Genomic DNA, 25881 nt, shown 5'->3' on the forward strand with positions numbered 1-25881 from the left:
AAGGTCACATTACAATTCCAATTTTGAATTACCTTCTCAATTGTTCTCAATCCGTTCAAGCGTCCAATTCTATGGTACTGGGAGCCTCCTAGAGAAGCCACTTATGCCGTGGCGTCATAGATGGGCTGATTTTCTATCCTCCGTTTAACAGCTTATAGTGTCCATGAACTTCTTTCATGAACCTAGGACACTTCTATGTTCCACTGTGACCGGTCTTCCATCCTCCCGGGATATATGCATGGGAGATCCAGCCGTAGGGACGGAAGATCCGGTTTGGTTTGTCGCTGGATTGTATTCTGGAACGCAAATCTCTTTGTGTAACTGCATGCAGTGGTGTTTTTCCAAGTGATTCGTGTTTTCTATCTGCATGGAGACCGTCTTGCAATAGAAAGCAGATTGTGCAGCAATCCAGCGTATAGTCTCGCGTTATAGTAGATTATATGGAAAATAAGCCAATATCAGTATGAATGCGACCACAGCCAATCAATGTACATTCTGAGCAACCATCTAAGCAAAGAGAATCAAAACCAACGTCCTTCAGCCTTGACAGCGTTGCTCGACATCTCAGCCAGTAAGCAGCCAAGGATTCCGTTGACAGCCGAGCCACCCCCAAATAGTACCACAACTCTCTCCAACTCTCCAACTCTACCATCTTCTCCTCTCCCACTTACATCAAGACTCATTCTACCATCAGACTAGCTTGACAGGATGGAGTCTTTTCTCAACACAGTGGGGAATCTCCTCCCATATCATCTTCTCTCCTACGGGGCTCTCCTCGGAACAGAGCTCTATCAGGTACGGCTTCTGTCCCCGAAGAGACAAGCAACGCTAACCATCTCCAGAGCTTTATCAACACAAAAATATGTTACCAAGCCTTACCAATGAAGGAGTTCATCATCCTCCAAAAGCGCCTTTTCCCCGTCTACTTCGGGACGCAAGTCGGACTCACAGCCCTGACGGCCGCAACACACCCACCGTACAGTATCTTATCACTGGTACAAGACCCATGGAGTGTGGCCCCTCTTGCTGTCGCCGGTTTGACCGGATGTCTGAATTGGTTCATCTATGGGCCTCGGACGACGACTGCGACGTTGGTCAGGAGGGCACTACAGGGTGGGTTTACCTTGATCCGTCTCATTTGACTATACGGCTAACATTCATTTTACCCACAGAGAGCGAGAACACAGATGCTGACTCAGATGGGTCAAAGGTGCACCGTGCTAACCGAACCTTTTCGCGAAATCACGCAATGGCCATCCATTTGAATGCTATCGCCATGATAGCTACTGTATTTTACGGATTCTCCCTGTCTGCTACTCTTTCAGCAGGACTCTAGACAACGCCTATCGTCTACCTCGCATAACTCTGGTACATATGTGACTGTAGTCACAGGTTCGAGAATGATGTGTTCATGTCATATTTCCTTTTGACTCTTGATATCATTTTGCTTTCAATATACATCTCAACTCTCTTTTTCTGAAAATAACCTGATCCCCGTATCTAAGACGGGAAATATCTTTCTCCGTTGAATGATATCAGACTACCTAAAGATTGAGTTCTATATTGTAGATGACCCGAATACTATTCGATCTAGTGTTGCTCCCATGCCGAATGAGGACATGATTTCTAATAGGGAAGCACTCAGACAAAGCGACTATTAGCCCACGCCTTGTGCCCAAGTCGTCTCCAAAAGTCACATAACTATAACCTTGGTCTGTGGGCGGACATCACCACTGTATATGGGACTACAACTTACACGCTTGGTCATTTGGAGACCACTAAGATCTCCTTGACCTCGATGACAAAATCAAGGAACAAGTTTGAGCACTTTTTTAAGTTCGGCACCCTTCAATGTATACCTCTCACTACCCAGAAACATTGCGCGAACAACCACCACATTTCAAACCCAGTATACCAAGTCATACCTCAGAACCGAAGCCACCTAATAGTAACATACAGCATAACTTTGAGCAAGAAAGTCACGGTGGACAGTGTGACATCAGCGGAGCCATGTTGACTTCCGCTGACACCAGATGCATTAAGGCACAGAGCGCCAGGTAGACACCCAACTCGCTATATAGTACCAGCAAGAGAGTAACAGATTCCTTTCCTAACCTCCTCAATTCCGGTTTCCACCAAATCCATCAAACCTACAACATGACCTTACCCTCCATATTCCTCTCCACGCTCCTAACCCTCCTCCTCGCACCCCTCTTCTTCCTAATCTGGTACCTCCACGTCCCACGATCACTCCCAAACCTCCCTAGAATTCCGATCTACGTCTCAATCCTTAGTCTCTGGTCCTCTATGGGCCAAGACGAGATCTACAAACGATGGTTTAGGGCTCCACTAGAGAAACACGGCGCCGTGCTAGTCTGGTTCGCTGGACGATGGAGTGTACTCGTCTCACGACCAGATTGGTTGACCGATATGTTCCGCAATGAACAGATATATTCGAAAGCCGGAAGCCAGAAGAAGATCCCACACGCTGTGATTGCGACGCTAGTCGGCGATAACATCATCAATGCGCATGGCGAGAATTGGAAGCTTTATACTGGGATTATGAAGGCCGGGTTGCAGAAGAAGGTTTTCGAGACGACGTCTTTACTGAAGCAGTCGAGGAAGTTGGTGGACATTCTGATCGAACTGCAGAAGGTGACTGGATCGGATAAAGGTATTCTGGTCATGGCAGATGTACAGAAATGGGCTGTGGATGTGATGGGCGAGAACTTCCTGGACTTGGATTTCAAGGTATCGAGTATCAACCTCGTCCTGGTCTTAGCCTCTCAGCAACGACCATCAATCCCCCAATGCCGCAGCTGAAAACCTAACAAACACTAGAGTCTGGGCCAACCAAACGGCGCCGTCCGAATCGAAGCCCTCCAATCCATCATCAAAGCAACCCTCTTCAAACCAATGTACTTCAGCTTCCCGGATCTCGACCACTTCCCCTGGCTCCTCCCATCCCGCAAACGGGCCTACAACATAATGCACGAATTTGACAACCGACTCTACACAATGATAATGGCAATGCTGCACAAACGCATACAGGACAAACCAACCCAATCAGAAGAAATGGTCTCACACATGCTAGGCGAAGCATACACATCGGGCCGAATAACCGAGAAACAATTCCGCGATAATCTAAAGATAACCTTCCTAACAGCCCACGAAAACGCCCAGCAACTGGTAACATCCATGTTCTGGCAACTGGGCACACGAGTCGACATCCAAGATCGACTACGGGAGGAGATCCTCGCTACAGCCAAGACACACCCGAATCCATCCCAGGAAATCATCAACAGCCTCCCCTACCTGACGGCCGTGGTGCTGGAGCTACTTCGTCTCTTCCCGCCTGTCTGTCAGCTCATTAACCGGGTTGCGTTGCAGCCTGCGCTGCTGGGTGGTGAACTTCCCATTTCGAAGGGGACGTTTGTGGGGTGGAATGCATGGGCCGTGCATAGTAACCCGGATGTATGGGGTGAGAATGCGCGCGAGTTCCGGGCTGAGAGGTGGGGGGAGACGGTGGAGGAGATGCAGGGACGGTTTCGGCGGGAGACGGTTCGTGGAACGTATATCCCGTTTAATGCGCATAAGCGGAAGTGTCTTGGGCAGGGATTTGCGTTGTTGCAGGTGAAGATTTTGCTGTTTGTTTTGCTGGGGAGGGTGAGGTGGGTTGTTGATCCGGAATATCGGTTGAAGATGACACCGGTATGTTGTTCTTTCTTTTCCTGGGCTTTGACGATGGATGCTGATCTGTACAGGGTGGGATTCTAGCGCCGCTGGGCTGTCGGGTTATCTTGACCGAGTTGGGGTCTTCGTGAATAGACTGAGTGCCGGTTGATGGATGCTCGATGCTTGGTTTCAGATGGGCTGGTTGACATGGAACAAAGCGCTAGAATGAGCAACTAGAATGAGAGGAAGCACTTGATATGATCAGAGAAATCTGGACATCATCAAATTACTAGATTGTCCAATTTGTCCAAGGTAACTCTCGTATCATATCCGTAGATGTTTCGAAGATTTAGACGAACGAGTTTATATATAAGGCTTGACTATGTAGATGATAAAGAAACAAGTCAGTACTAAAGTAAGGACATATTTAGAAACGAAATCCCAGAGCCGTCACGATAGAAACGAGCCAATAACAACGCCTTTCCAGTGGTTCCAGTGGTCAAATTATGGTGTTGACACCAAGGCAAGTAGAATTACGGGCTTACGTTCCTGGTAGAACAAGATAAGGGGGCTACTGCTAGTACAGCTGGTAGAAAAGATCAATTAGAGAGAAAAAAGAAATATCGTATCCTCAGTATCATTTGCAAGAAAAAAAGAACGCCTACGCTGGGCCCGGATATCGTCGCGCTGATGGGATTCCCCTCGGGTTCCCAACAGGAAAAGAAGAAAAACATCGGATCATGGCTTGGGGTAGATGCGCTGCTGTCGCTGCAGCTTTTTGGCTTTCAGCGCGGCGCGTCGCTCCGCGGCGGCCTTCAGCCAGGACGACGTATCGGGCGGGGCGTTGCGACGACGTTCGAATTCTGCAATCTCTTCATCCAGCTTGGCCTGCTTGGCGGCATGCTGCTTGGCCCTGAACTGACGAAGAGCCTCCGCGTCCTCGGCAGCCTCCCTCTCGGCTCGAAGGGTGTCCTCGTCGATCTTCTCCTGAACAGTAGCGATGGCGGCGTCGTCGGCACGGGCCTCGTTGCGCTCGATGCGCGCATTGCGGGTCCGGATTTCGTCAAGGGCGTCGGCAATTTGCATCTCGCGCTTGGAGTCGAGCATCTTGTCTTCGAGTTCAGCCATCTTGTCGCGTTCCAGCTGCTCTTCCTTTGCGCCGTGCTCCCTCTCGAGTCGGTCGAGGGTCTGCTCCTCAGTCTCGTCGTTGTACTTCTCATCCGTCTCGTCGCGCCAAACTTCGAAGTTGCGCTTTGCGCCGCGCTCGCACTGGTAGTCATTGTCTAATAATGGAATTAGTTTCTTTTATACAGCGAGGTGGTAGCGGCATTATTTTCAAACTTACTCTTGGGATCAGTGCGGAAGGTGATCTCGCCGCTGCATCGAGTGCAACGGATATGGAACCGGTAGATTGGAATGGACAGGTACCGCTCGTCCAGGGTCTGCTTGCGGGCGTTGAACTTGCGACCCTTAGGGATGAACTCGCCGCAGTGAGTACACTTCATCGAGAAGGGTGTCATGAGACGGCTCGCGGAGAGCTTCGACTCAGCTTTGCCATCCTTACGAGAGCGCTTGGACGAGCTCGCGATTGCCGAGGGATCGAAATCCGGCGGGTAATACTTGGATAAAACCTTTCGCTCAGCCATATTGCCTGTGTTTTGGGTGGCGAAAGGAGATGTGGTTGTAGAGGAAAAGAGGAAGAGAGGTAGATGAGATCTCACCTTGTCCTTATCTTTTGGTCTCATTTCGACCATCACGTGACCCTCGATAAGGCCGATAAGCGGGATTGTCGAGGTTGCCGATAACGCGATAAGTTCGATAACGGGATATCGGTTCGCGATAAAGCGTCGTCATTTTCCGGTGTACCTAGGTAGGCCCCCTACAACAGCCCTGGATCCTATCTGACGGAATTGGAAGGCGCATGCCCACATCATACAAGGAAGGTGCGAGCCCAGACAATACAAAAGGTAGTATATCTACCTAGGTATGAACTATCCATTTCCTCCTAGTAGAAACATTTGAACCAAGACTACGTTTAAATATGTGATCCTACAGTGATTCTATATAATTAGAATAGAACTATGCAAAGTATACCTAATGACTTGGATGCTTTAGGGCTTGGGATGACATCAAAGTACGTAGTCACGTGACGTCGAGATAGAATCGGCCTATATACTGGTAACTTGAGCTACGTGTTTCGTGATTGCATAGTACCTACATATGTAGGTATATTCGAATAGCCTTTGATTATAGATGGCATATTTTCTTAACCCACTATAATCCCCCTACTGCGTACATTCGTACATCAATTCACAAGTACGCACGGGCCGCTGTTTGGTTCAAAATAGCCCTGGAGGGCAAGGACCCGCTCATGCGAAAGTTGCGACTTGCATTGCTTGGATATCTCCGGATTCTAAACGGGAATATCCATGTTCTCTTTTTAAATCCCCTTCCTTGATTTTCACCCGTCGATATGGAAAGATTTCTACGCTCCTGGCGGCAGGACGCGTTAAACCGTGGCCAGCATGATTCCGCAATCTACATTGGGGACAAAGTCCTGGCGCTTACCAGTAAGGACTGCAAGCATGATGCACATTCAACAGTACAAGGGATACTGACTTGCTGGTAAAGACAGTGACTCCGACGCGTTTTGGCTGGCTCAAGTACATTTTTCAAATAACAACTTCACGCGCGCCCTAGCTCTTCTCTCCCGCAAGGATCTCGTCTCTCGAAGCACAGCCTGCCGCTATCTTGCTGCACACTGCTACATCAAACAGAACCAATTCGAACAAGCTCTCTCTATTCTTGGTGAACACAACCCCACGGACCTCATCCGAAATAACCACACCCGGCGCAAGATCCAGCACCAAAGCCATGTGACACTGCGCAATGGGAAGAGCGCGACTCCCCGCAGCGACCGAGCCGAGGAGCGAGAACGTGAGGATGCGAACAATGTACGATTCGAAGCCGCCATGTGCTATTTACGGGGGCTTTGCTTCGCCAAGCAGAATGCATTTGATCGTGCCCGAGACTGTTACAAGGATGCCGTGCGGATTGACGTGCAGTGTTTTGAAGCATTCGACCAGCTCATGAAGAACTCTCTAATGTCCCCGACGGAGGAATTGGAATTCCTGGAATCATTAGACTTTGATTCCGTCTCATCCCCAGATCCCATGATGGCACAAGAAGCCGCCCACTTTACGAAGATGCTTTACACGACCCGCCTATCCAAATACTCCTCCCCTACCATACTCTCCGACGCCACTGAAACCCTATCCACCCATTATAATCTTGCAGAGAATCCCGATATCCTTTTATCCCGCGCCGAAGCTTTGTATACGCAATGTCGGTTTGCAGAAGCTCTGGAATTGACTTCCTCTATTCTCTCCACCTCGCAATCAACCGACCTGCCGTCTACAAATCCCAGCATCCCGGCACAGAACAACCTTGGCCATGCCCCAGCCATTTATCCACTCCACTTGGCTTGTCTTTACGAGACCGGTGCCACGAATGCCCTATTCCTACTCTCCCACATGCTCGCGGATCATTCTCCGGAGGAGCCTTACACATACCTGGCAATTGGAGTCTACTATCTGTCAGTATCGAAGGTGGCTGAGGCGCGGCGCTTCTTCTCGAAGGCGTCACTGCTAGATCCACATTCGGCCCCGGCTTGGATTGGGTTTGCGCATACCTTTGCCGCAGAGGGCGAACATGACCAAGCTATCGCGGCGTATAGCACGGCTGCTCGACTTTTCCAGGGCAGCCATCTTCCCCAACTCTTCCTAGGAATGCAACATCTCGCCCTCAACAACATGTCTCTGGCGCACGAATATCTATGTGCCGCTCACGCTATGTCAACTGGAGCTGCCCCCGGCTCTGTGCCTTCCCTCCCAGCTAATCCTTCAGGGATTGTCTCCGCCGTTGGCGGGGACCCACTGGTCCTTAACGAGCTTGGGGTTGTCTTTTACCACCAGAATAATCTTAGCGACGCCATCGGGTTGTTTGGGCAAGCACTGGCTTTAGCTACTTCTCTCCACTGCGAACCCAGTGCCTGGGTGGCTACACGTGCGAACCTAGGTCATGCCTACCGTCGCATGGGCCGCCTGTCGGAGTCGCTTCGTGAATTTGATGAATGTCTCCGTGTGGGGGGCAGGAGGGAGCAGCATGGGCTACTCACCATTTCTGGGTGGTGGGACGGGCGGTTCAGCGGCGATCGCTACCGCATCTGGGGTCGGGGGCTACGAAGATCGGGGGCTGATCGGTTCTCTTCATACATCTCGTGGCCTTGTATTACTGGAGCTGGGAAGAACCACGGACGCGGTGACTGCCCTGCATGAGGCTGTACGTGTACTGGGAGCGAGTGGCGGCGGCGATGCAGCCGGAGGTGCGGGTGTGGCCGGTACATTACTTTCTCGTGCACTCGAGCTCTGGGCCATGGAGGGGCGACAAAAGGACCGCACGACTTTCGAGGAGAGTATGCGAGAAGCTAGCGCAGCCTCCTCCAAGCGCCGGGGATCTACTCGATCTCGTGAACACAAGGGCAAAGAGCGAGTCCCCCCAGAAGAGATGTCTCGACGACGTGGGCGTCAGGAGCCCTTTGTGGAAGGCTGGACGGAGGAGATGGCCCAGGTCGCCACGCCCGCGGCCGAAGATGAAAAGGTTGAAATGGATCTTGACGACGAAGCTGACGGGCTATTACGCCGAGCTCTCGGCCGTGTGCGACACAGCCGACAACGTCGACCAGCAATACCTGCTACCCCGGATATGGATGCCAATCAGACGCCTGCTCCATCTAATGGTCGCCGAGGGATACGACATGGGCGAAGTCATTCTGGACAATGATGGGGCTTTTGAATCCTCCCAAGTTGAAATTTTGCGTTATCTTCCATGCATTCCAGTGGGCGTTTCTGTTGCCAGGGAAAATTGGCTGTTGGGCAATTGGTTAATGGCATACTAGACGATCAAGCAGACATTGTTAGAGACAGTGCTTATAGTATCTAGCCTGATGGACTGGAAATGATCATCAAAGTCCTCTGACTTTCTAGCCTTTAAGACTATTTCTTTTAGTGTTTCTCGTCTATTAGATATTAGATATTCAGGGCAAGTGGTGTCGATCCAAACCTTAGGACATATGATGTGTATATTGTATGCCGTCTAAACCACCCACATGGCCCCCAAAATATGATCAACAAGCTTCCCCAGAACGGAAAAAAAAAGGGTCCACCGTGACTTTGTGTGGCATTTTCCGTCTTGTCTCTTTATCTTAGTGTTCTCTTTTCTTACATCTCGGAGGATTGTTCCTATCCAACCAATCTAATTATATTAAACCAATCAGAAAACCCCAATAACGCTGTTTCAAAGAAACCAAAAAACAAAAAAAAAGAGAATGACAACACCCCACTGTTGAGGCTTACAGGGATTTTGGGGGCGTTTTAGGGGCGATCGTCCAAACTTGCGCGTCCATAGTTGCTCATCACTACCATTTTTGGGGGGGCTTGTTTCAGGGTTGATCGGCCCCCCTTGCCTTTCTCTTCTTGACTCTTTTAAGACTCTTTATTCTTTCAAGACAACTCTATAGAGACCTCCAACTCCCAGACCATGCCGTGCCAGTCTGGATCTTCATCATGACAGCCTCCTTTCCGATTCGCCCGCGACGCGGCTTGTCGCTTCTGTGCGTCATAACCGCCGTTAGCTTCAGCGCCATCATCGTCATTTGGTTTGGCATGAACTCCGATCGAGAATACATTCACCCCATTCTCACTCAGTTAATCCCCGCCGGGCACTGCGCCTGTGAATCCTCCACTACCTTCCAATGCTCGACCTGCCTTACCTGCCCGGAACCCGGTCTACAAACAAACAGCTCCCCCGCTTGGACCTTCGAATATACTCGTGACGGTCGCAATGAGACCCTCAACAAGAGCCAGTGTAAAGCTGCCTTCCCCGGGTTATTTGAGGATGTCGCGCGCGGTGGCAAATTTTGGTCTTCGCACGGTCGCTTATCATCGGTAGAACTGGACGCCATTCCGATCCAACATGGTATGGCGCGCGCATTTATCTCCGGTGGCCAATTATACGTGGTCACGACCCGGCCCAAGGGCGAGGATCACCGACGGAAAATCCTGGGGACATTGAGCTCAATCCACCGTGCGCTGGCCGCCGACCCGGAACGAGCTTCGAGACCCGACTTTGAATTTGTTTTCTCGGTGGAAGATAAGGTCAACGATGTGACCAACTCAGAATGGCCGGTCTGGGTCTTTTCGCGCACGCCCTCCGAAGAAGGGGTCTGGCTTATGCCGGATTTCAGTTTCTGGGCCTGGGACAACAAGGACAATTATATAGGGCCATACGACCAGGTTGTGGAACGAATCAAACACATGGATATTCCTTGGTCAGAGAAGAGGCCACAGTTGGTCTGGCGGGGCAAGCCCAGTTTTGCGCCGAAATTGCGACGCGCGTTGATGGAGGCCGCTAGAGGCAAATCGTGGGGTGATGTCAAGCAGGTCGATTGGAACACGGGCTCTAATGTGCTGAAGATGGAAGATCATTGCCGTTATATGTTTATTGCGCATGTTGAAGGTGAGTCTGCCTTTTTTTTTTTGCTTTTCATTACAACTTGGGAACACCCAACTGACAACTACCTAGGTCGCTCTTACTCGGCTTCATTAAAATACCGACAGGCCTGCAATTCGGTCGTCGTCGCACACAAACTCCAGTTCATCCAACATCACCACTATCTGTTAATATCAGATGGTCCCAACCAAAACTACGTCGAAGTCGAGCGTGATTTCAGCGACTTATCTGAAAAGATGGAGCCCCTAGTCAGCAATACGGAAGCCGCGAAGCGCATCGCCAACAACAGCGTGACGACCTTCCGTGAGCGGTATCTGACCCCTGCCGCTGAAGCTTGCTACTGGCGATCACTGTTCGATGGCTACGCCGATGTGTGGAATGGAACCGTCGAGCAGTGGTCCGAACGTAAGGGCCGCGAACGAGGGCTTCGATACGAATCATTTGTGCTTCTGGAGAGCGTGAAGATGTACGAATTCGAAGCTGCTATCACTGAACAATGGCAGGCTATATTGTAAAGGATACGCAACGAGGATACGGCAGACTATATACAATAATGTGTTAATACCTAACATCTTGTGAAGTCAGGATAGATCTGATTTCTTTTTATAGAAGGCGTTTTTCACCACGTGACTTCTGGTGGGTCACTTGTTTCCTTGGCATCGCATCAGTTGTCTCGGCTTTATGGACTTTACGCAACAGTGCAATTCATTCGGCTTCGAACTTTTCCAACATTGATAACTCGGTAGCTGCGTATGATGAAGATGAGTTATATAGAGTCAAGTCAGGACTGAACTAGGTCTCTTTGGCGGATCCGTCAACCTACCCGTTGATGAAAGCATTCAAGCCACTCCCAAACATGTCTGCCGTGAGATTCGCAGATATTCAAGCTATAAATCATCCGGGTGACATCGTCTTGGATGTTCTTTTACGCCTTTCTACGCATAGGAGGTCATAGAGGCACAACACAACAATAATAATCCTACTTCTCCCCTACTTCTCTCCTCTCTCTCTTCCCTCACTAGGTACTACCTCTCTTCTACTCTATATCTCTCCTACCTCTGCCTCTCTCCTACTTCCTACTTGTCTACTACCTCTCACTTCTCTCTTATTTCAGAAACTCAGCTGGCTCTTATCTCGATTCACTACTGGGCGAACTCGTCAAGCAAATGTGAATCGCTTCGCTTCAATATGGCGACTTGGGCCGGAATCGTCAAAAGGCTACCATACAGCGCCTACAAACACAGGAACTGTTACAACATAACTATCGATGTCTTCGTATCCTACACTGACAAACAAACGAGACATCGTCTACCTCACTTCTCACTCTTACCCACCACTATTTAATCCTCGTTCAACCCAACTTCCTTTTGCCCTTTTCATCTCACATGAGATACGTATCTGCCCTTTAACCTGACTCCTGCCCACCTACATCCCTTTTCACTTTGATGCCAAGGAGATACTCGTTTGCTGGAAGATCCTCGTTTACTTTGCCCGCCAAATCGCCAAAGCCAAGAGTCTCCCCGCGTATCCTTCCGCAGTTCTTCTTCAAAGGACCGCCGACTCTTGCTTCACTTGCTTTCTGCTTTTGCAGCCCATCAAACACGTTGCCCTACGAGCTTCGCACTTTTGGCTGCGATATCTGGCATACACTCAACGAACTCGAACGGGCATATGTCAAGTGCCATCATCAATTTGCCGCGGGTGACAGACCCCTACAACTTATTAGAGGCCGTGACATTTTGAGAGACTACCAATCAGCCAAAAGATGCTGGTGTAGACACAAGTCACCAAAGCCGAGACGTCGACTTTGGAATCAAACATCAACTTTCATCTTTTCACCTAGAAGCTTGGTGGGAAGCAATGAGCAAGTTGCGTCCTTCATGAAGTGCGAAGATACTCGAGCGCAAGCAGAAATGCTCGCCAAGAAATCAGCAGCGTTTTCCCAGATTTCTGTCGGAACGGACCTTGAGGGTAATTCTACCCGGTCCCCGAGGACTGATGTTGTGATATCCGGCCGCTGAGCCAGGCGTTTCAAATATCGAGATGATTTTTCTATTTTAACTTGTGCCTTGTACTGGCTGCAGCAGCCCCCGTATCTTACCAGAAACGCCGTAGTTCTACATATGTACGTGTCTTACGGAATCAACATTTAAACCCACTGAGAAGGCGTTATCAGGTTACATGGAAATCGACAGAGCAATCAAATCGAACAATTGTTAACTAGTACCAGAGCTAATATTCCGATGTATCAAAGACATTGTAGAAGGTATTAAAACAGGAAGGAAATCGGTATCACAATCATAGTAACGTCAAAGCTGCGCACGCACCTCGCCGAAGCGCCCACGCTCAGAAAAAAAAAACAAACCCAGAGACGAAACCACCACTTCAGAAAGCACAATAGCCATGCAGGAAGCTCCCATCGCCAATTGGCAGGACAGAAACACGCAAACCGACAACAAGAATTGCTCACAGATACGGCATCCACAATGCATCGCACGACGCCAGATGCTGGGGGTTGACTGCCTTCGAGATCAGATCGATAGTGGTCTGATTGGCAGGCAAGTTACCCTCCGGCGGGCTGGCAAGACTGACAGCACGGTTGACGATGATTTCGCTGTTGTTGTAGACCAGGTCGCGGAGTTGTCCGGGGGGCAGGACACCGCGATGATGCGCCGTAGCCCAGAACATCATCTCGTCGCGCACGAAGACGCTGAGCTGTTGCTCCAGCTCGTGTCGCGGCTCCGTCAGGCAGCGGGCGATTGCCATCATAGCACAGGCGAACACACCCTCGGTCGCAATGGGACCCAGCAAGGTCTGAATGTTCGGTGTGAACCGGAAGGGGACTTGTTCGGGGTTGTAAAAGAACGCCTTGGCTGGGTTGATGGTGGGGATCAATTCGGCACCCCAGATATCGCCCGTTGAACGAGATATCATGATTTTGTTCGGGTATCGGTTGCCAATGTGCATGACGTAGGTCATGAAGGCGATCGCTGCGTACTGGTATGCAAATTGACGACGGAAGAGCCAGAAGTCCGAGAAGTTGGGGTATGTCTGCTGGCAGTATTCCAACACCACGGTGCTCGGGACCCATTTGTCTTGAATCGCGGTCAGAATTTCCGTGCGAAGGACCTGTTGTTGATCGGGCGTGCGCTGGGAATTGTTAGCGTTTGTCATGTGGAAGGTGTATGGCACACTTACGTTCTGCTTCGTCTCTGCCAACGATCGCATCTTGTCCATAGTGAAGAGCACTGGGTCATCCTTGTTGATGCCCTTGCGGCGGCAGTAATCCTCATAGATTCCCTGCATGGAGATATACGAGGAATCATCGCGCACCAAGCGAATGTGCGGTGCTAGAGGAACCATTAAAGGCAGGTGGAAGTACAAGTTGCGGCGGCGACTCTCCTTGCGCTTCGCAAGCAACCCATTGAAAATCCTAAACAGTTGAAGAATACGTTCTTCACGCCTGCAGTGGCGGGCAGCGGGATGCTGAACAGCAAAGGCCTGCATACTGCCGTCGTGTCCGCGAATCTTCAAGCGGCGATGACAGACACCAATGCCTCGGATGAGGTCCACATCTGGAAGGAAGCGGTCGATGCGGACAAAGTCTTGGTTCTTATCCTTGTGGAGTAGGTACTGGCCGGGAACCTCGACCTCATCAAACTTGAGGAAGCGGAACTCGCTCAAATGAGGTGAAGAGTTCTCAAGGAATGTGTGCTGTGATCTCCGGTCGAGCTTTTCCTCGAACTTGTCACGCCAGCGCCGCAACTTGTGGATGTACTCGTTCATGGTTGGCTTCTTGGTCACAAAGTCCGCCTCGAACGACTTGCGAATGTGAGCTGGCAGGATTGTCTCCGCGAATCGAGTGATGTTGGCTTCTGTTGCGGCGGGCAACTTGAAGTCTTGGGCATAAGATCCAGGCATGCGACCCACGTAGGCCAGTCCATCGTTCAAGAGAGCAACAATGAGTCGGTAAGCATCCTCGTCAGGGGGGCACTTGAAGTTCTTGTGGATCTGGTCAACCATTGTCTCCATAGACAGAGCAAGCAAGGGGAAGGCAGTCTTAAGTCCAGACATGATTTCGTCCGAGTACTCCCAGGGTTTCTTGAGAGGTTCCTTTTCGCCCTCCACAGGTGCAGCCTGGTTCTGCTGCGGTGTTCCAGTCTGACCTGGCACTTGCAAATGAGTTTGCTGCGCTTGGCCCGGAGTTTGGCCAGCCTGTGGGGATGCCTGCATAGGGTTTTGTGGCTGTGCGGGAGACTGGCTTTGTGCCTGAGCGGGATTCTGTGTAGCGGGAGAGTTCGCAGGCGGAACTGATGGGGAGGCATTGGTCGATGCAGCTGCAGCCTGGGCTTTCTGGGCAGGAGAACTATCAGCACCAGCAACGGGATTTGGCTTTGCGTTTGGCGAGGATCCCTGTTGTTGTTGCTGCTGCTGCCTGGCCCGATTCAGCTTCTCCTGCTTCTGGTCATGCTGTTTCTTGATGCTCAGCATGTCTTCTCTGTTGGTGCGAAGCAAGAAGAATAGAGCCTGTGGGTACAACTTGGCAATTTTGACCAGAACAGCCTTGCAGAGGCGAGCCTCCCGGTGGGACAAGCTGGTGAGAAGTTGAGGAATGAAAGTGATCCAGTACCACACCGGGGTGTCTCCCTTGAAGTTTTCGAACGCACTCGCGATCTTTCCTTCGTCGTTGTCCAGGCTGAGAAGCCAGAGAATTCTGCTGAGCAGTTTACGGGACTTCGCACTCTTGTAAAGACCAGCCGCCTCCAGGTAGCAACTAACAGCGTTGCTAGCCAGCTCGTAGTCAGTTGGATCAGCCTTGAAACGCTGGTCACTGTACTGTCCCCATTCAGACCAGGCCTTAGCAAGGCGGAGATCATAGTAAAGAGCAACTCCAAACGCCTCATTGGCCTCATTGACATGATCAAGTTTGGCGAGGAACATGCCCTTGAGTGTGTAGAATTCAGCCTTTTGCTGCGGCCCGAAGTAGTTGAGGTTGGTATTGTTGATCACATCCAACCCACTGTTCAGCTCCTTCGGATTCTGGTAGTGGCACTTCGCTTGCTCCCGAAGCTTCAGGAAGGCCTCTTGAATTTCAATGTTCGGAAGGGTATAGATACGGCTGAGTTGGTTGATGCAGACCTCTGGCATCTGGTGCTTTCGAGCTACATGGGCGAATCGGTTGATGATCCAGGCTGTTTCATGGTATCCGCGGTAGGCGTAAGAGTTGCTGGCCACATTATTCGTCTGCGGAGGCAAAAGACTGAGGTAGGTGCCGTTGATGAGCTGGAAGATGTGCTGACGCCAGGTGACGAGATCTTGCCACGTGTTGATGTCATCCCAGAGATTGGGCAAACGGTCTCTCCAAGTTCCGAGAAGCAGCTTGAGCTCGGCGGACTTGGTATCCAAGTTTCGTTCATTTGTCTGAGCCAAGCTGCTACAGATGTGGCTGGCATCGTGCAGCTCAACCAAGAGTTGGAAATGCTGCAGGATGGGAATATGGGCGTTGGTGATACGCTTGGGCAACTGAAGCCATTTGCGAATGGAGAGCTGGATGGACTCGTCGCAGACGCTGTTGAAGTCCTGGATATTGTCCTTCTTCGTGTGGTATTGGAGAAGGGCCATGAAGGCCTGGAAGAAGGTGCGTCTGGGTGTTGGAGCATCGGACACAGACTTGATCAATGACTCGAGCTGCTCACGGTTACCCTCGCTCTGCCAGTTCTCGATGTTCCTCCAAGCGGCCTCCAATAAGAGATCGTTCAGGTTCTCATGCTTGGCGAAGTCGCTCAGGATCTCCCACTGCTGGAGCTTCTGGGCGCAGATCAGCCAATGATCCTCCCACACAAAGTATTCTCCCTGCGAGAACGGCATGGCGCCAGAACGGGCCTTGATCTGGGCGTTCTCGTAGAGTTGTTGAGACTTGTCCCACATTCCTTGTTGCTCGTAGGAAAGCGCGGCATTGGTTTCAACGAACTTGCAACGACGGCGCCAGGTTCCGTAAAAGAAGTCGTCCTCTTGGAGGCCTGCGTAGACCTCAACGAGGGCGTCAAGGTTGCTCTCACGTACAGTAGGCGTGTCAATGATGGGATTAATGGCGGTTTGTTCAAGGTAGGTCGCAGCAGTGTACCAGGCGTCGTACGTTCGGCTGAGGTATTTGACAACATGGGGAGGAACTTTGAACCGAGGACTAGCACGCACAGTACCCTCCAGAAGGGCTTGGACGACATTGGGCCGCTTGTCCAGTTGTCTATGATGGTATTCACGAGTGAGCAATGTGACCATATCTTTTTCTAGATCAATGCAGTCTTTACTAGACAGCGTGGACCAGAACAGAGGGAAGATGGTAGTCCACAGCTTGTAGGCAACATTCGAATCGGTGTGTTGAAGCTGACACAAAGGCTCAATCAGATCACGAACTCTGACATCACCGACATCCGACATGAATCGTCTACGCTCTGCGACGAAAGTCTCCAGCTGGTTGTCAACCATGATATCGGCCTTTCTCGGATCTTTATCGCCGCTGCCGAAGAGGAATGACACAGGGAACAGGGTGAAGTCTTCGGGGTGCAAGCGGGCAGTAGTGGTCATATCCACACATCCAAGAACCAAATGCGATGCTTGGGCCAGCCAGAAGGAGTCCGCAAGAGTATCCCAATTCTGGCACGTGAGAACGTAGCTGAGACGCGAGCTCGCAAGGCGAGTCAAACTGCGATCGAAGATTTGCATGAAGCGGTTGCGCATTTCAACATCTTGGGCTCTTGCACCAATCAGGAAAGCGTGCTCCAAGCGGACTGTCAATTCAGTCCGAGTGATCTTTGAGTCCTCATAAATTCGAATGACAAGATCCAGGAACTTCTTCAACATTGTCTGATCAGGCCGAGATTCGAAAAGTAGCATCTTATGGAGAACAGCCGTCTTCTCCTTGAGGGTGGGCCAAGACTCGGTGGAATGGAAGATCCAAGACTCGGCCATGCCCAAAATCTTGCTGCACAGCTCGATATTTTGTGAACGCTCCACAATCTGTGCTAGAACGCTCAAGAATGGACGACGTTGGTCGCCAAGATGAGACATTCTAACAGAGATAAGCTCAATAGTCTTGAGGATGAGGTCAACTCCAATCTCAAACTCTTGTTGATCGGTAGTTGGAGCCCCTTCAGCGGGCTTAGTACCGTTCGTCAGCTGCGCGCCATTCTGGGTTGAGGCAGCAACATGTTCCTTGGCAAGCTTTGTAGAGAATGCCTTCATCACCGCGGGAATGTGTGCATCAATCTCGGCGGGCTTTATCTTGGAGAGCGTCCACAAGATGTTCAGACTGGAGACGTAATTGCTAGCAGAAAGTGTTTCAGTGGCGATGGCAGACAAATACGAGCCGAACTCCGAAGGCGTCCCCTCGGTGTCCATCGCATCCTCGTCATCAGGCTGTTCATCTGGAATGGCCTCGAGAACGCGACGAACAGGAGGCGGCAGCTTGTGCAAAACATCCATGTCGTCTTCTAGTCCATGTAGACAATCTTGAATCTCTGGGTTGTCTGACTTCAAGGGCTTCTCGAGGAGTTTCTGGATAGTAGGAAGACGAGCAGCAATCCACTCATTGGGTTTGACCGCAATAAGCACCCTGACGACCTGCAGCGTGTTGACCATGTAGGTGATTTTGTCCTCAACTTTATCACCCTTCTCGCCCACTAGGATTGGCTCAGTTACCTTTTGGTAGAGGTCAATGTCTAGATCGCCCCAGTACTCGGGAGAAAGGAGGCTGCGAAGCAGGTTAATAGCCTTGTTGATCATTTCACCAGTGGCCACAGGGTTCTGCTGTTTTGTGGTCGGCATTTGGCGAAGCTGGGCAGCTGGAACCAGGAAGCGTTCGGGGATTGTGGTGATGAACGTAATGAGGTACTTGATCAAGGACGCACGCAAATCATTTGGCACAGTATAATCCGATCGTTCGCGGCTACTGGGAGGACCAAGAGCGGGGGATGGCGATGGCTCTTGGGCTTCGTCCAGCTTGCGTTTCCTGGCAATTGGAGATTCAGATGTCCCATTGGCCAAGTGGCTCGCCTCGGCATTCTGGGCCCGTTTTTCTTCCCAGTGCCAAATCAAGCTAATCAAGTTCAGTGCGAGCTTCTTGCTGTCATTGGAAGTATTCGGTGGACCAGTGATCTTGACTAGGGATGGGACAATGAGAGGCACAAAGTGCTCCCTTGACTCGTAGAAAAGATCAGGCTGGCGAACCAAGAACTGGAAGATGCTCATAACCTGCTGGAGGTTGGCAGTTTCCTCGGCCAGGATACGACGGGGCCATTTAGCCCACAAGGGGTACCGTGCCTCTGCTCCAGAGCTGCTGGTTGTTCGTGTAGGGAGAACAGGAGCCAGGACATCAAGAGCCTGCGTAACAAGCGCTCTGCCTTCATTCTGATGAGCCCGGAGCAGTGCTACATAGACCTGAATCACAATCTTGAATGGGGTCTCATAGTGCGCAATGAAGTAACTGATCAAAACATAGGCACCATATTTGTTGATGATATCCTCAAGTCGGATGTAGTTCCAGGCAAACTTAATGATGTCTTTGCGGGAATCCTGCACCGTTTGTGAATGATATTTGATCAATAAAGCAGACAGTTGTAGCAACTCCATGCGTGAGTGGTCGACGCCAGCTTGGTTAGACTCCTCGCTCAAATCAGCCAACTGCGGCTTCCACAAACGACTCTGGATAGACTCAGTCATGCTCTTATCCATCAATTTGGGCGTGTTTGGAGGGTTATTCCAAGTAGCCTGGACGTCCATGGCAAAGATCGGGTTGACCAGGTGACGGAAGGCATAAGTCTTGGTCTTCTGCGGGCAGCTCTTCTGACCATAGAGGTCGAGGCAGCGCATAATAACAGAGCGCCGGTAATCAATGGACTCATTGGAGATGATGCTCTTGTAGATGAACTTGGGAAGCGCAAGCGTGCGTTTCAACTCGTCGGCAGAGAGTCCATCGATCACTTCAAACAGGAAGTCAAGATCGTGGGTGGCCTCCGTCAAGTACATGGTGAAGATATCCATCAGTTGGTCTTCAGCTTGCTCCACTCGGAGTCGCTCATCAGCCGGCAAACTGTCACCACGGAGCTTCCTCTCCAGGTCTCTGCCGGAATTGAGGAGCTTGTTTCTCATCTCTGCATGCGAGACCAACCAGCGCTTGGTTGAACTGTAGGAACAGAGGGAGTGCGCGACATAGACTCCGTTGATAGCAGCAGTGTTCTTGCCGTCACCAGCGTCTTGACCAAAGGCGGCAGTGGAGAACCCATCCGTGTCTGCGACGATCGCGTTCCGTAGTGCTTCACTTTCGGGGTCTGCCAGGATCTGTCCGAAGAATCGTCCAAATCGCTCATCCTTGAAGCGCGCAAAGAAGAATGCGAGACTCTCTTTGGGGTAGCGATTGAGATACTTCACGAGTGGCTTTCGGAATGGACTGTGTGAGGTTCTACGAAGCTTCAGTTCAAGATCCAAGACCTTGTTGACGAGGTGCTCCATAAAAGAAGTGGCCGCCGGTGGAAGGAGGTGGAAGATATTGAAAATGGCAGCCACAATCTTCATGGCCGGGTTTTGTTCAACGAGGCTGAAAGACACCTTCTGCAGTACCGCATCATCCGCAATGACCTTCATATGATCAAGCAGACGGGCGCCGATTTCGACTTTGAAATAGTTCGTCAGCAGTGTCAAAAGACGAGCAAGACCATCCAAACCAGCAACACTGAGGCGCTTGGGATCCTGAAGGTTCATGAGAATAGGGCGTAGTCCATTCTGCAACAGATCCTTGGGAAGCTTGTTCGTTTGGGTGAGGACATCACGCAGACCCGCATTCGCGGCTTCAATTACCTCCTGTGACTTTGAGTAGAGTGACTTGAAGAAGACAGAAATTATGCGAGCCCTGCTCGTGTTCTGTGGTGTGTTTGCAAATTCGGAGAAGCTCATTGCCATAGATAGGAGGCGAAGACAAGCAACACGGAGATTCACGATCATATCTGCAGTCTTAAACTCGTTTGGTTTGGACGCTAGAGATTCGTCATCGGCGTCAGCGAGAGCAAGAGATTCCAGCATCAAACGGTTCAGCGGTTCATTGAATGTGACAATATCGTTGTGCAGGCCGAGGCAGTACGTGATGGCATCGATGAAACCGATCTGTGTTGGGAAAGGCAGAGCACGCAGAGGTTTGTTGAAGATCGACTGCAAGAGACGATCTCTAACAGGAAGAATAAGCTCATGCACCTCACAGCCAAGGACGTCCTTCAGGGTTGTGAAGCAACGACGAGCAGTCTCCCGGACATGTTTATTCATGTGCGCAAGCTCAAATACGAAGAAGCCAGACAGCGCATTCAAGCGGCTCTTCTCGTTCTTCAGATCGTCTTTGGGGATGAGTTTGCCGCATCGTCGCAGCATCAAGGTCATTGTCTCTTGCGACTGAAGCCTCGTGGCAGCAGGGAGATCCGCAGGCGTGTCCTTTATAACATACATTAAAGCCCGACAAAACTCGACATGTCGCTCATAGAGCCATGTATCTCCCAAGTCCAGCTTGGTAGAGAGCAGGCTGATTCCTAGGCTGCCACCGGCTTTGGTGAACCATTCTTCACTGTAGCAGCTGTGGCAGAAGATACGACCCAGATGCACGAAGAACGGCAGTTTGGCTGCCTTCTCAGGTGATCCGAAGATCACACCCGCGGCATCCTTCACGACCAACATTGCCTGCTCAGCTGCTTCTCGGACGCGCACATTATCGGATGACAGACACTCGACTAAAGCCTCGGCGAGAATTCGAGAATCGAGGTACACAGGACCTTCCCCGTTTGCAACGTCAAAAGCTTTGCGACCATGGCGGACTTGAGCCAGGGCACGACCAACCTCTACAAGCGCAAAGTGCTTGCAAACATCCGCCACAAACGCGGTGGCGGTTTGCTCGAGCTCAGGGATAGTGGAGGCAAAGATACAAGCCTTGATCAGTTTCTTCACTGTTGCTTCCTGCGCAATCTTCTTTGGAATAGAGGCCGACCTTTCTGACTTGTCAAGAATATCTGCCATAGCACCCGGCTTATTTTCGAAGAGATCATTGGCATGGAGTCTGATCGAGGTTGCCAAGTCTTCGGGGATGTTGTCGTAACCGATTTGGAGCTTTAGGTGCGAGCTGAGCATGCGGTAGGCTTGCTGCTTGTAGTATATGTCCGAAGCCTTTCCGGAGTCCGTCTTGGGTACCTCCATGAGTTTACCCGCAGCGAGATCGATACCGATATCGACAGGGAAAGGCCGCTTCTCGTTCGGGCCAATCAACCTGATATCGAAGCTTGGGTTATCATCAGAAAACTGCTTGAACGACAATTCTGGCGGGTGGTTCAGGAACTTCCGATTCCGTCCGCCAAGTTTTCCCAGGATGCGCATGGTAGTGTGGGCGTGGAAGTGGTTGTAAGGAGATGGGCGCAGGTGATCCCAGAGTGCAGTCATCAGCTCGTCCATTATTGGGCCCATGATTGGATCGAGGTAGTCCGCCGTGAGGTTGTCCACGCAGAGTTCGAGAGTGCGCAAACCCTGACCGACAAGATCAGAGTCGGCACGCAAGGCGACCACGATTGGGCGCATTAAATAGCTGAGATGAGGAAGGAGATGGCTAAGCCTAGCAGGAACGGTGAGGGTGAGTTCGACGTAGAGATCCCGTTCTTGCGGCTTGCGGGCTGCAAGTAATAGGTTGTTGAACGTTTCCAGGAGCATCTCTAGAAGCGGGAGGATCTCTTTGTACAGGAGCTCGAATCGGCCCCCACCAATGCTTCGGAAGAGAGACCTCAGAAGAAGGAAGTAGTTCATAGGCTCCTCGGCTGTGACTGAAAGCTCAATGCACTTGGTTACAATCTTCGTCACATGCGGGTGAAGTACCTGCTCGTTTTGCACAGAGAACAGGGTCACGGCCATGAAGGAAAGCTTAAACATCCTCAGGAGTATCTTTGCCTTCGTCATGTCTGAGGTCCCGACCTCATCAATGCGCTCCATGAGGTACTGCAAGACCATACCAGAGAACGCGGGAGAAGTAGCCTCGCTAGCCAGGAAGAACTGAGGCAGGTGAAGGAGAGCCCCATGTTCAAACATGAGCTCATGTAGGTACGGGATTTCAGAATGGAAGACTTCATGGAAGGTTGCGGTATCAATGCAGTGGAAAACAGTACCGAAACTTTCCAGAAGCTCCTTTTCTTCACGGGACATTGGGGCAGTGTATTGGCTTGCAAGGAAGTCAAACGGAGACGCGTAGTTCATCTCAGGGGGAGACTGGTCTACCCCGTAGTAGCGGAATACACGAGCTCCCTCGTGGAAGAGCTTCTTGATCACACCGACTTCCTCTGCATTGTAACCGTACGAAACTTCCGACCAGTTGATGGGAACGCTGTTCGGGTCGATTTGAATGTCATCTGGGTTGCAGTTCTTCAATTGGCGGAAGATGTTCTTTAACCCATTGATCAAGTTCCGGAAGAGGAAGATGTTATCCGAGACAGGGTCACCTCCACGATCACGCGGACTGGATGTCTTGATGGGAGAAGCCGAGAAAATGTCAATCTCATCCCAGTCCGGTGGTTGGTTCTTTTCAGCAAGGTAGTTCTCGGCGCATGGCTCGGTGTCCTGTCGGAAAACTTTGTACGCCCTGGAGACCTTGACAGCGTTCTTGAACTGGTGGTTCATCGATGCGAACTTGTCGCCGATAGCATCCAAGATCATGATTAAGAAATACCGCGCCTCACGCTTGTCTTCTAGTTTGGAGATATTCTCTGCCATGTTCAAAAGAAGCTTTGCACTCATTGTCTGGAAGCTCGTGCCAGGGAAATCGTCGTGAAGGTTCTTAGTGTAGACTTCAACCGTTCGGCGTATCTGGTCGCGACTTAGATGGTCACGAACATGGTGTATTAAATCAGCTAACATGCTGTAAGCCAATGGTCTCATAGTCTCATAGACAGTAAGGCCATCCCCGATGAGAGTCCGCTCGTCTAAAAGCTCGTCGATTTTCTCAAGGAAGATCTTCCGATAGTTGAAGTTGATTATGTGTCGAATGGCTACCAGCAACTCCTTCCTTGCACCTGACTTCTCTCGCGGACAATCTTGAAGGAGACGCACAACGACGGAAGGAAGCGTAGGAAGGAAGTCTTGTAGTTGGTGGGCATAGAGACGCAACAGATATGCCAAGAAGCTCATCGTCTTCACCTGGGCCGTGATGAACTCTCCAAATGCAGCGCGATTTTTGATTTCCTTGCACACACCCGTAAATATTGTGCCTTGAGCCGCTGCTTCTGCGTGTGCCTTTTCTTGCGGCTTCGCCTGAAGCAGCAAAATGGTCTTGATGAGAGGTACGAACAGCTTGACGTTGGCTGGGACCGATGCCCGGTGTGTCTGGAAGATTGAAACAACGATAATCGGGCACTCTGCGAGGACCTTGAACGATTGCATGCCCTTGAGGAGAACATTGCTCGACTGCTGATCAGGTCCTAGATCTGACACTGAGGTGGCAGGCGAACTCGGTCGGGGAGATTGGAAGTTTTGTGCTGTTGCATTGGGCGTCGATGGCATTCCTGAGGGTGTGGCCTGATTGGGGGTGTCAAAGGTATCCCGAACCACTTGCTCCATGGTCTGAAACATTTCCTGGATAAGCTCCAAGAAAGCCTGCACCTTGTGCGCGGTGGCCTTGGCTTGGTTCCTCTCCAAATCCATGATTGTCTTCATACATAGCACCGCATTGTCTTCGTTCTCGATGCGCGCGAGTTCCATCAACAGGTCGACCATGTCGACGGCGTATGGCTCCACGTCAGGCGAGCCCATCGGTAATCGGTGCAGTGTTTCGAGGATGCAGTTCCGTAATTTCTAATGGATGGCCAGAGTGGTTAGCCCATTATGCGCAACATTCACCTAGGGCAAGCTTGTGCCAAAATTTCTCACCTGGTCGTAAGACATGCTGAAGAAGACCGGGTCTCCCTTCAAGATAGTTTTGAATACCGGCCATAGCTTCGCTAGGAATATGGGATAGCTTGCGCCCGAGCACAGAGGCTCAATATTGTCTCGTAATTCGGTAGCGACATTGGCTCGGTGTTTGACATCTATTCAGATCGCAAGGTAGTTAGTGCAGGAACTGGCCAACGATTCTAGTGGGTGCAGATCTCGTCCACATACCCAGCTTCTCGTCGCCGAGCTTGTTGGCGTAGATATCTATGTTTCGCTCCATCACTTTGATCTGACCCTTCTCAAGGGTTGGCGACTAAATGGAAAGAAACAGCAGGGACGGCCGGGCCAAGAGGCCGGCTGATGAGAGCGTAGTGTGCGCAGTCTTCCGGGGGGGAATGGGGGTCTCATATGTTGTGTTGTGGTGTCACGGAAGCTCTGTGGACTCGGTCGATATGCGAAAAGATCGGAGACGGTAGAATTTAAAACGAAGGAAATCATCAAGTCATTTGCTCTTCCGGGAAAACAAACTGTCTAGTCCATTGAAATAAATCTAGTCCGGACAGCAAATGAGTGAATCGAATTACCCCGCGGGGAGGAGAAGCTGAGGGAGATGGGGAGAAAGTTGGGGACTGTATGCGGCGCGATATTCACGAGAGCAGAACAGAAGACGCGGGCTATCGCAAAGACCCCGAAAGAAACACTAGTCCGCATTTGGTAATTTCTCGGTGATGGTTGTTCCGTTCCGAGTCCCCTTCCAGCCCGCAGAGAACAATACAACATATGGTATCATCTTTTTCAATTGAGTGTGTTTTCGTCGTCTTTTTCTTTCCCTTGGCTGTTTAGATATCTCTTGATATATCCACTGACCCTCATATAAATAGGACCAAATATACATAGGAATCTCTCTAAAGGGACGAACTTAGTGTACTTTGGGGTCGATAAGCACAGGGTGCAGAAGGAATATTGCGCCGACTAGCTGTATAATCTGTCTTCATATAGTCTAGGTAGCATGGTGGACCTCATCTGCCAGTAGATCGGTTTGTATAAGCCATGACGAGCTTATCAAACAGAGTAGGTACCTACATATGTAGGTACATCTGTACATATACGAGACCCGAACCTTGGAAGTTACATATGGATCATTTGACGTCGTTACTCGTGCATAATCAGCTAGTTAGCTGCTTGTGAGAGTTGCTTCACGTACCTAGAGCACTTTATCAAAATTTTGATTGCTTCGACAACCGAGAGATTGCCCCTATCGTCTCCAAATATATATACCTGTGCCCAGGTCTCGGCATAACAACAGCCCGTACAATTGAGCAATCTTTATCACCTTAGATCTATGAAGCCGTTGTATGTACAATGAAAGATTGTTAATATTGTGTACTCAGTGAAGTATACGGAAAGACCACCAAAACGCTCTCAACAACGGTAATTGACTTTCCTCCTATTTTCACTCTCCTCTAGATAGTAACGCTAATACCTCCAACCAATACCTTGGAGTGTTCCGATAACGCTCGTATAGCATCATGAAATGCAGGAATAGACTAAGCCTTTGCCTGGGAAACGACCAGGTTATGTTGATGCTGACGGCCCCCAACAACCCTGGTGACCCTAGTATCCACCTGGGCACCTGTGACAGACATCAACCCCGCATTCAGGCAAACATGACTATTATCTCACCTTACACGATACTCTATC

At 50.6% G+C, this 25881-nt stretch overlaps 6 protein-coding genes across 6 annotated transcripts; 4 read left to right on the forward strand and 2 right to left on the reverse strand.

The window, feature by feature from the left end:
* Positions 1 to 708: 708 nt before the first annotated feature.
* Positions 709 to 1336, forward strand: N7519_006684 (DUF4149 domain-containing protein; the record flags this gene model as incomplete). Its single annotated transcript, XM_057293460.1, has 3 exons — positions 709 to 795; positions 843 to 1113; positions 1173 to 1336. The coding sequence occupies 3 exons, from the start codon at positions 709 to 711 to the stop codon at positions 1334 to 1336; spliced, it is 522 nt and encodes a 173-aa protein (XP_057148271.1).
* An 821-nt stretch (positions 1337 to 2157) lies between these two features.
* Positions 2158 to 3824, forward strand: xanG (cytochrome P450 monooxygenase xanG; the record flags this gene model as incomplete). The annotated part of the gene is made up of 3 exons (XM_057293461.1): positions 2158 to 2751; positions 2842 to 3711; positions 3765 to 3824. 3 exons carry the CDS (start codon positions 2158 to 2160, stop codon positions 3822 to 3824), a joined length of 1524 nt encoding a protein of 507 aa, XP_057148272.1.
* Positions 3825 to 4413: 589 nt separating this feature from the next.
* N7519_006686 (Saf4/Yju2 family protein) lies at positions 4414 to 5321 on the reverse strand (the record flags this gene model as incomplete). The annotated part of the gene is made up of 2 exons (XM_057293462.1): positions 4414 to 4958; positions 5021 to 5321. The coding sequence occupies 2 exons, from the start codon at positions 5319 to 5321 to the stop codon at positions 4414 to 4416; spliced, it is 846 nt and encodes a 281-aa protein (XP_057148273.1).
* An 827-nt stretch (positions 5322 to 6148) lies between these two features.
* On the forward strand, positions 6149 to 8517 carry N7519_006687 (anaphase promoting complex subunit CDC16; the record flags this gene model as incomplete). The annotated part of the gene is made up of 3 exons (XM_057293463.1): positions 6149 to 6245; positions 6307 to 7730; positions 7753 to 8517. The coding sequence occupies 3 exons, from the start codon at positions 6149 to 6151 to the stop codon at positions 8515 to 8517; spliced, it is 2286 nt and encodes a 761-aa protein (XP_057148274.1).
* A 782-nt stretch (positions 8518 to 9299) lies between these two features.
* On the forward strand, positions 9300 to 10760 carry N7519_006688 (uncharacterized protein; the record flags this gene model as incomplete). Its single annotated transcript, XM_057293464.1, has 2 exons — positions 9300 to 10251; positions 10318 to 10760. The coding sequence occupies 2 exons, from the start codon at positions 9300 to 9302 to the stop codon at positions 10758 to 10760; spliced, it is 1395 nt and encodes a 464-aa protein (XP_057148275.1).
* Positions 10761 to 12711: 1951 nt separating this feature from the next.
* On the reverse strand, positions 12712 to 24460 carry N7519_006689 (histone acetyltransferase TRA1; the record flags this gene model as incomplete). The annotated part of the gene is made up of 4 exons (XM_057293465.1): positions 12712 to 13395; positions 13444 to 24102; positions 24178 to 24335; positions 24409 to 24460. 4 exons carry the CDS (start codon positions 24458 to 24460, stop codon positions 12712 to 12714), a joined length of 11553 nt encoding a protein of 3850 aa, XP_057148276.1.
* Positions 24461 to 25881: the final 1421 nt, after the last annotated feature.

The sequence above is a fragment of the Penicillium mononematosum genome, assembly GCF_028829835.1.
Source record: "Penicillium mononematosum strain IBT 11891 chromosome Unknown utg000003l:1.0-8172316.0:1.0-8177699.0, whole genome shotgun sequence".
NCBI classification, from domain to species: Eukaryota; Fungi; Ascomycota; class Eurotiomycetes; order Eurotiales; family Aspergillaceae; genus Penicillium; species Penicillium mononematosum.